Raw genomic sequence first — 9,014 nt, 5'->3', positions numbered from 1 at the left:
TGAGGCGATCGGCGGGAATTAGGGGGAGGCAGCATATGGCGGGGCCGCTCGCCCACGGTCCCCCGCGGCCTGCGGGGCTCGGCGCCGGCGGGGGGCAACGCCGAGGGCGCCGAGGAGACGCGGGGGGCGAAGGAGGCCCCCTCGCAGCCCGGCCCGCCAGGCTCCCCGGGACGAGGCGGCGCCGGACTCTCCCCCGAGGGCACCATCCCGCGGGGGGCGAGAGCCGGAGCCGGGCGTGGAGGGGATGCGGGTGGAGACGCCCTCGCCGATAAATCCCTGTGGGGAGCGAGGCGGAAGAGCGGGGAGCGGGCTCTGCGCCCTGCCAAGCCGGCGATTAAATATTTACCTTAGCCGGCGGTGCTTGCCGGTGACGGAGCCACCGTGTTTCCAGGGAGGAGCTGGCTTTCCGCCCGCCGAGCCCGCCCGGCTCGGTGGCCCGGTGACGAGCCCTCCAGCCCCGCAGCGACACCGAGGGCCGCCGCGGCCTGCGGAGAGCCACCCCGTGCGGCACCCCAAAACCCCCCGGGCCAGCAGCACCTCCCGCGCCGCGGGAATAGAGGCGTTTCCAAGGAGCAAACCAGGTTTAATATCTGGAGGGTGAAGGAAGAAACCGGAACGGCCCCCGGAGAGGGGCCGCGCTGGCCCCCCGCAGAGACGCGGGGCCCAAAGTGCAAAGTGTCAATGCAGCATTTCGAGTGCCGATCGCAGCCAGACCGGTTTTTGCCACGGAAACACGCGTGAGTGCACCTAGGTGAGGCTTGTATTAAAAAGTGAGCTACAAAAACGCTTTAAAAAGTGAATTTGTCCCCAAATAAATAAACCACCAGCTAGTGCCCCAGCAGCCCCGTGCCCTGCCCCGGCGCCTGGCTGGACACGGCGTGCCCCGACCCGGGGTCGCTCTCGCCTCTTCTCACCCCTCCGCCCCGCTTTGGGGCTGGCATTTGGTGAGAGGCCACCGAAATGTGGGACGAGGCGCTGGAGAGGGGACGGGAGGGGACACGGGGGTGGGAAAAGGGGATGGTTGTTGTGGGAAAGGGCCAACAGCGTCCTTGTGCCCGTCGGTACCTGCCCAGCCATGTGGGGACGAGGCCGCAGGCGGAGCCCGCGGTGGTGGTGACGTGGCTTCGGGGCCCGGACGCGTCCCGATGGCGGTCGGTCCGGCCCCTGCAGCGGCGGGGACGGTGCTCTCCAGCAGTCCCCGTGCATCTCCCGCGGCGGCGGTGGGACGGATCCGGGCGGCTACGTGCCCAGCGGCAGGAATGTGACGTTCCCCTCTGTGTCCAGGCACAGCTCGTGGCTCCCCTGGCTGCCCTCGGGGCGCCCGGCGCCGACGTCCTTCACCAGCGTCCTCTCCAGCGCCCGCCTGTTGTCCACGTCCCCGAGGCGCGAATCCTGCTCCCCGGAGCCGGGTGAGAGGCGCTCGGCCTCGGCCGACTCCGAGTCGTCCGTGGCCGGCGTCTTGGAGCCGCTGTTGTCCTCGTCCAAGGGACTCTCGGCCCCGTCCGGCTCCGTGTCCGACTCGCCCTCCTCCTCCAGCGTCGTCTCGAACTGGAACTTGTCAGGGCTGGTGGCCGAGGCAGCGCCGCGCTCCTCGGGCGGCGGGGACGGGCTGTGCGGGATCATGCTCTGGTACCACTCCCGGTTGTCCTCCAGCGTGTCCAGGATCTCCTGGGCGTCGGGGTGCACCAGGTCGGCCCACGTCTCCCACAGCGGGTGGGCGATGAAGTCGATGAAGCCCACCTGTGGGGCAGGCAGAGCCGAGCTCAGGGGCAGGGCAGGACCCAAAGCTGCCAGGACCAGCCGGCAACCCCCAGGCTCGCGAGCCCTTCGGTGTGTCTTGCTCTGATCACCAGCACCACCATGAAGCCCCGGGCACCATGAACTCACCTGGGACTTCTCCACAGAGGCGTTGTGCTTGTCACACATGGGGCTGATCTCCATGCCCTTCTCCCGTTCCCGGTCGCCCTGGCGGAAGAACTCCACCATGATGCGGTCAGTCCATTGGCGGTACAGCTCCAGCGGCTTGGTGGGGTTGCTGAGGTCAGCGCAGTGCACCATGTTCTGCAGGACCTGCACACACAGCCAACACGTCGCTCACCACCCTTTGGCACTGGTGAGGACACAACCCTGCAGACGTTGCACCCATGATGAAGATTCGCTGGTGTTGCAAGGGGTGCTGGCACAAAGCATCTCCAGCCATCGCAGTCCCACCAGGACCAACATGTGCAAGGAGCCACAGGCTTTGCACCACAGCAGACTAGGGGAAGGTTTTACTGCCTGCTGCGTGGTGCAGGAGCACCACATGCTCACCTGGATCCTGTCGGAGTAGTTGTCCAGCAGCAGGACTCCAAGGCTGGTCACCTTCTTGGTTTCCACCATGGTTTTCAAATCTGCCAGCAGGTTCATGTGCTTGGACATGTCTGTGGCCAGTACCTGGGCAGGGGCAAGCAGGACACGCAGCTCGGCCCTGGCCTCATGCAGCAAACCCTGGGCAGCCCTTGCCAACTCCAGGCCCCCATCGGCACCCAGCCCTGCACCCAGGGCTGGCTGGGACCCCCTGTACCATGTCGATGGCCATTTTGCGGAGCAACTGCAGTTGCTTCTTGCTGAGGTTTTGGAAGATGTCACAGTTCTCCTCCTGGAGCAGCTTGAAGCCCACAGCCAAGTGGTGGTTCTCCAGCACCGAGGAGTCGTTGTACATCAGTGCCAGCTCTGAGTCTGCCAGACGGTGCCCGTCACCACCCGGGTGGCTCCCGGCCACCGGGATCCCATGTGCCCAGCTGGCACCCAGCCCTCCCTGCTCCCTGACTCACTGGTGTTGATGAGGAACTGGTTGGAGACACCTGGGTGGTCAACATCGTGGATGGCACTGGCGAAGATGGCAGCCATGATCTCCAGGTCCGTGAAGACAGCCTGGAGGGGGAAAAAAAGACAGCATGACCAGGTTATGGCCACGCCAAGTGACAGCAAGGAGGACAGGAGCGATGCCAGGAGCCAGGCTCCAGGCCGTGCTCACCTCCAGCGCTGGCGTGGAGAGGAGGACGTGCGTGGACTGGGCCACGTCGGCAGCGTGGGTGCTGTTGTGATAGGCCATGTCGGCGTGGTAGTGGTCCTCCAGCGTCATCATGTAGGTGATGAAAGTGTCGGCCGGGATGCGGAAGGTCTTCATCAAGTCACGCTCCTGTGGGGAGAGCAGGAGGTGGCCCTGGCCGGGCACGGGGACGGGGACAGCCCAGCGCGGGGCTCCGCCGGCCGCGGCGCCGAGCCCACTGGGGCGCCCACCTGGAAGATGCTGTACATGATGACCGTGAGCGGGCGGTTGCCCGAGTACTCGGCGATCTTGAACATGTCGAGCCCCCACTTGTTGGTGTCCTCCAGCTCCTAGGGGCCAGAGGGACAAGGTGTCCGTGGTGGCCGGCACGCGGGGAGCCCGGGGCACCCGGCGCCGCTGTGTCCTGGGGCTCACCTTGGCCAGCAGCCCCTCCTGGGCCGTCCGGACCCCGAAGCGGGGAATGCAGGCGGCCGCGAGGCTGGAGCCATGCGTGAGCTTCTTCACGCCGCTGATCTGTGACATGGGGCGCTTCTTCCTCTCCTTGTCCTTGTCCTTGGGCAGGGGCGAGGGGATCTCCACCTCATGCTGCTTGTCTGCGCCGCGCCGGGAGGCGGTGAGAGCGGGGAGCCCGGCCGCGGCACGGTGCCCCGGCCCCCCGCGCCGGGGACCCCCGCGCTCCCCGGCACAGCGCGCGCTCCCCCGGCCCCCCGCGCGTTTGCACGCCGAGGATTGACGTCAGCCGGAGCTAATAATAACGCGGCGCCATGGCAACGGGAGGAACGCGGCGCTTCCCCTCGCCCCCGGCGCAGAAAGCCCCAGCCTCCCGCCCTGCCGCGGCCCACCGCGCCCGCCGGCCGGGCCCGCCGCGCGCTCGGCTCCCCGCCGGCGCCCACGCGTGGGGATGGTGCTGCCAGCCCCTGCGCAGGCTGCCGACCCTTGCACCAGCATGCACGAGTGTGCACAAGCGTGCACAAGCGTGCACCTGTGTGCAGGAGTGTGCACAAGCATGCACCAGCATGCACGAGTGTGCACAAGCGTGCACCTGTGTGCAGGAGTGTGCACAAGCATGCACCTGCATGCACCAGCGCTCACGCCCGTCTGGGATGGCAGAGCGCGACAGAGGCTCTGGCACTCCCAAGACAGCGAATCCCATGCAAACGCCCGGGAAATAACCCCCCCATCCCCCGTTTTCGTGCAAAAAGCGGGCGGGCGCCCGGCCCGGCCCCGCAGCGGGCGCTCACCCAGGAAGGTGCTGGAGATGTACTCGGACACCTGGTTCCCCGAGCGGCTGGTCTCCGAGAGGTGCGACAGCTCCCGGTTCAGCATCCGCTTGAACTGCGGGCACGGGCGAGGGCTCCGTCACCGCCCGCCCCGGGCACCCCCGGGAGAGGGGGCGCGGGGGGCTCCGGCGCCCGCTTTGCCGCCTGGCGTTGCCGCAGGGGCAGGTGGCGGCACGGGGCTCACGTCACCCCGAGGCGACAGGCGGGACCCGGGGTGCCCTCACCTTGTTGGAGGCCATCTCGCTGACCGAATGCCTCGTCTGCAGGGTTTCCAGCTGGTCCAAGCACCAGTCCAGCTCCTCCAGCGTCTCCACGGAGAGCTTCTGGTGGGCATCCTCTGCGGAGGGCGACGCCGGCCGCCTCGGCACGGGCTCCGCGCGGCCCCGCGCCCGCTGGGGCTCGCGGCGCCGCCGGGGCTCGCGGCCTCGGAAAGCCCCGATCGCAATTTTTGGGTGCAAACCGCAGCCGTTCGGCGCGTCGCCGCGGTGACGGCACGGTGCCGGCGGGACGGGGGGGCCCGGCCGGACCGAGCATCGCGGCGCCTGGCCCCCGACGCCGGGACCCCCGAGGTGACAGCTTGCCCCGGGGCGGGGTGGGGGGAGACCAGGGCCAGCCGGGCCGGAGCAGCCGGGCTCCCGCGGGGCCCCGCTCGCGCCCGGGGGTTTTATTAATGGAAGGTTTGACGTCAACGGGAGACTTTCCACGGCGCGAAGGGCGGCCGGGCGGGAGGGAGCCGGAGAAAACCCGACATGGATCCCCAAGGGCAAAGACGGCGGTGCGGCCCGGCATGGCACGGCGCGGCCCGGCCGGGGGCCCCGGTGCTGCCGCGCCGCGGGCGCTCGGCACCGGCGCAGCCCCGGCTCCGCTGCCTCGGCGCAGGGAAAAGCCGGGGTCCCGGCGGCGGGGATGCTCGGGGGACTGTGGGGAGCAGCCAGCTCCCCCCCCCCCAAAAAACAGCCCCCATCACACCCCCGCCCCCGCAGGCATGCAGAGACCCCCGGGCACTGGGCGGGGGGCTGGGGTCTCTGCGGACGGTGGGGGCAGCCGCCGCGTGCGGGGCGCTCACCGGAGAGGCTGGCCTTGCTCGCGGAGGGCAGGCTGCTGCTCGACGCTCGCCTGCAACACACGGGGCGCTGAGCGCTCTTGGGGGGCCGGGGACCCCCCCGAGGCGAGGGACCCCCTCGCCGCCCCCCGCCGTCCCGCTCACTTGGCACCGGTGCGGTCCTGGAGGTGCGTCAGCACGGCGAAGTTGCTGCGGATGGTGCGCAGGCTGGCCAGGACCTGGCGGGGCGAGAGCCGGGCTGCGGCTGGGCGGCAAGACCCCCACCCCCCCCCGCCGCCGCCCCGATGCCGGGCGATGGGCGCCCCGCGGCTGGATGCTCCGGGTGCTGTGCGCGGAGCGGGGGGCCGTGCCGGCGGTCGGCGGAGGCTCTACCTGTGCGAACGGCGTGACGATCATGTCTTCTCCGTGCCTGCGGGAGCGAGCGGCGCGTGAGCCGTGGGCCGGGGGGCCGCCGGTGCCGGGCCCATGGCGCCGGGCCAGGGGCGCAGTGGGGGGGCGGGGGGGGGGGATGCTCACAGGTCGCTGGCGATGGAGGAGTTTCGGGACATGGCTTTTGGGGACAGGTCGTAGTCGCTGTCGGAGCGGTAGAGGAAGGACTCGCGGCGCTGGCCGTGGGCGAAGCTGCCCTGCAGGACCAGCCCCGAGCCCGGGCTGGCCTGGGGGTCCAGCGGGCCCCTGCCCGACAGGCCATTCTCCAGGTCGAAGCTGTGCGGGAGAGAGCGGACGAGGCTCGGAGCCAGCAGCGCCGGCCCCAGCCCCGAGGCCCCGGGGACGGGCACCTGGCAGGGCTCGGCCCGGCCCCACCGCCCGGGGAGCCCCCGGCGCCCCCGGAGCAGCGATCTGCCGCCCCGGGGACAGGGGCTGCGGGAAGCCCCCGACACCCCTGCCAGAGCGATGCCCCCCGCCCCCCGGGGACCCTGGCCAAGAACCCTGGGGACAGCCCCTGCCCCCCCCCAACAATGCTGAGAACAACAGAGGGTCCCCACCCCCCCCCGAGGACAATGGGAATTTCGGAAGCGGATTCCCGGGCCTCGTTCCCTCCCTCTGCGCAGCCCGGAGAACGGGCGCAGCTCGATACACATGTGGCAGCGGCCGCCGGGGGGCCAGAGCCCCCCCCACCGAGCCCCTCGCAGCCCCGGGCAGGGGCCAAGCCGAGTCCCCTCGGGGCCACACTGCCGCCTCCCGCCGTGCCCCCCCCCCACCCGCCCCCCCAGAGCCGGCCGCCCCCGGGGGGACGCGGTACGCACCCGAGGCAGGAGTGCCTGCGGCGCGGGAAGCGGCTCTCCGGCTTCCCCGGGAGCCCGAGCGGCTGCATGGTGCCACACGGGCCCGCGCGGCCGTGCCGGGCCGCGCCGGGGGCCGGCACCGCGTCATGCCCCTTCCCCGCTGGCACCGGGGACACAAAGCCGCATTGTGGCTCCCGCCGCCCCGGCGCTGAATTACGGATCTGTTTCCCCTCCGCGCCCCCCCCTCCAACCCAGGCCACCGGGCGGGGGTGCGGGGGGGGGGACACACGGCCCCGAGGGCAGGACGCCGCGGCCCCGGCGGCCGCGCAGCGTCTCCCAGGAGGCTCGTTGCAGAATTAAAACCCGCTTTGCGCCCCGCGCCGTTTGCAGCGGCAGCCGCCGAGCGGTGCCGGCGCCGATCCGCTATAAATAGATCCCGCTGCCGCGGAGGAGCCGTCGGCCGCCCCGCACCCGGGCTGCCCCCCCGGCAGCCCCGCGAGCCGGCCCCGACGGCAGGCGGGTGCAAGCCGCCCCCGGTGCCCCGCAAGCGGGCACGGCCGTGCCGCTCCTGCCGGCGGCCCGCGTGCCGGAGAGCCGGGAAGGCCGCCGGCCCTGCACCTTGTTTTCCCTCTCGCTGTCCGGTGAAAATCCCCGGCGTCCTCCCTCCCCCAGCCGCCGGCCAGCTGCTGCTGGCTGCCCGCCGCGCCGGGCCCCGCGGCGACGGGGGTGCCCGTTCTTGCGGCCCCCCCCTTACCAGAGGGGATGCGCCACAGTGAAGCGGCGCTGCAGGCGGATGCCCTGGTTCATCAGGAGCTTCCTGAAGAGGACGGGCGAGTGGCGGGGGGAGCCGCGGGGCGACGGGGCCGGCGAAGCCCCCGGCGAGCGGCACGGGCAGGGCAGCATGGTGCGGGCGGCACTGCAGGCCCCGGCGGCGGCGGGGGGGGGGGGGTCGCGCACGGCGCGGTGCCGGGCGGCCGTGCTGCCCGCCGGGCCAGCGCAGGAAGCGCCTCGTGCTCCCAGCCCTGGCGCTCCCCGGGAAACTTTCCATTCCCCCCTCCCGCCCTCGCCTGGGAAATTAAACAACTGTCTGGCTCGGCCGGCCCGGCGCAGGGAGCCGATCCCCCGGGGCTGGCCGGCCGCGCCGCGGCGGGGGCACGCTGCCTGCCCCGTGGGCACGCTGCCTGCCCCGCGGGCACGTGGCACCGCTCCGGCGGCCGCGGCCTGCAAGGGCAGGGAGGTGCTGCCAAGGGGACACGGCGCGGGAACGCCGGGGCCACGCGGCGCGGGGCCGAGGGGACCCCGCGGGGAGCCGCTCGGCGGCATTCGGCACCGGCCCGGGGGCACGCTCGGCCGTGGGAGCCCCCCGGGCGCCCGGCCTGCCCGACCCCGCGTCCCCTCCGATGCAACCGGATACCTGCTGTTCCCTCTGGCTGCAAAAATAACCTCCAGCTGGCGGGGGCCCGGGCGGGCGGCACGCGGGGCTGGCTTCGCCGCACCGCGCTCGGAGCCCGGCCAGGAGGGATGGGGAAGGGGGGAGCTCGGGAAAACACCCCCAAAGCAGGCAGTAAGGAGAAAACCCACGGGACGAGGAGCCCACGGTAGACGGGTCCCCGTCCCCACCCGCTGCCAAGTGACTCAGACTGCTGCAATGCCTGTTGGGGGCCAGCAAGGCTGGGGACACGAGGGCAGGGGACGAGGGGACACGAGGACCCTGGGGACATTGGGGCAGAAGGCAAAGCCAGCGACACATGCGGCAGCCGCAGGTGACCGGGGAGCCGGGGCATGGTGCGGTCCGGCCATGCCACCCCTCCAAGCCGGGCCAGGACATTCATGGAGGGGGGGGAGGAATGAGCAGCCTAAAAATAACCCTCGCTGCAGGTGGCAGGGCCGAGGCAGCAGCCAGGATCCTCCCCCAGTGTCGCAGGACTCCTGGGCCCCCCTGCAGTCCCCTCACGGTGTGGCCAGGCCCCGAGGTCCCTGCTGCCCCGAGCTTGGGGCATCGCAAGGGCCGAAGCCCGGAGCAAACAGGGCTGAGCCATGTTGGGAGGAACCAAGTCACCTGGGGGCAGCCGGCTGCTGGGGGGACGGGGACAGGGCATGGCAGTGGGGAGGGGGGCATGGGGACAAGGGTGCGGAGATGGGGATGGGGTGATGGGGACAAGGTGATGGGGACAGGGACAAGCCCTGGCCTGGCCACAGGTGCCCGGGGGCTGCCAGGAGGGACCATGGGGGGGGGGGGGGGGCTGGTGGCCAGAGGCAGTGGGGACAGTGACAGGCCGGTTTAGTTTGCTGAGCCCCGCCAGAGCTGCCTCCTGTCCAGTCCTGCCCTGGCCCCCCTCTCGCCTCCTAAAAATCTGCCTGGAATTGCCTTGCCCCTGCGCACACTGCACCAC

General features: G+C 71.5%; 1 protein-coding gene across 2 annotated transcripts; it reads right to left on the bottom strand.

Annotated features, from left to right (window-relative positions):
• Positions 1-562: 562 nt before the first annotated feature.
• PDE4C (phosphodiesterase 4C) lies at positions 563-7,533 on the bottom strand. 2 transcript variants are annotated; one of them, XM_062596131.1, is made up of 15 exons: positions 7,376-7,533; positions 5,912-6,100; positions 5,768-5,804; positions 5,540-5,613; positions 5,399-5,448; positions 4,557-4,669; positions 4,294-4,387; positions 3,467-3,645; positions 3,283-3,381; positions 3,017-3,181; positions 2,814-2,913; positions 2,564-2,718; positions 2,311-2,433; positions 1,888-2,070; positions 563-1,740 (listed from the first exon to the last, which is right to left on the bottom strand). In XM_062596131.1, exons 1-15 carry the CDS (start codon positions 7,522-7,524, stop codon positions 1,240-1,242), a joined length of 2,211 nt encoding a protein of 736 aa, XP_062452115.1. In that variant the 5' UTR covers positions 7,525-7,533; the 3' UTR covers positions 563-1,239. The 2 variants fall into 2 exon arrangements, with proteins under 2 accessions (XP_062452115.1, XP_062452116.1); XM_062596132.1 differs by lacking the exon at positions 7,376-7,533 and adding an exon at positions 6,643-6,775.
• Positions 7,534-9,014: the final 1,481 nt, after the last annotated feature.

This window comes from Rhea pennata, chromosome 27 (genome assembly GCF_028389875.1).
Source record: "Rhea pennata isolate bPtePen1 chromosome 27, bPtePen1.pri, whole genome shotgun sequence".
NCBI classification, from domain to species: Eukaryota; Metazoa; Chordata; class Aves; order Rheiformes; family Rheidae; genus Rhea; species Rhea pennata.
Note: the sequence above shows the minus strand (reverse complement) of the source record. Positions and strands in the feature narration are given on the sequence as shown.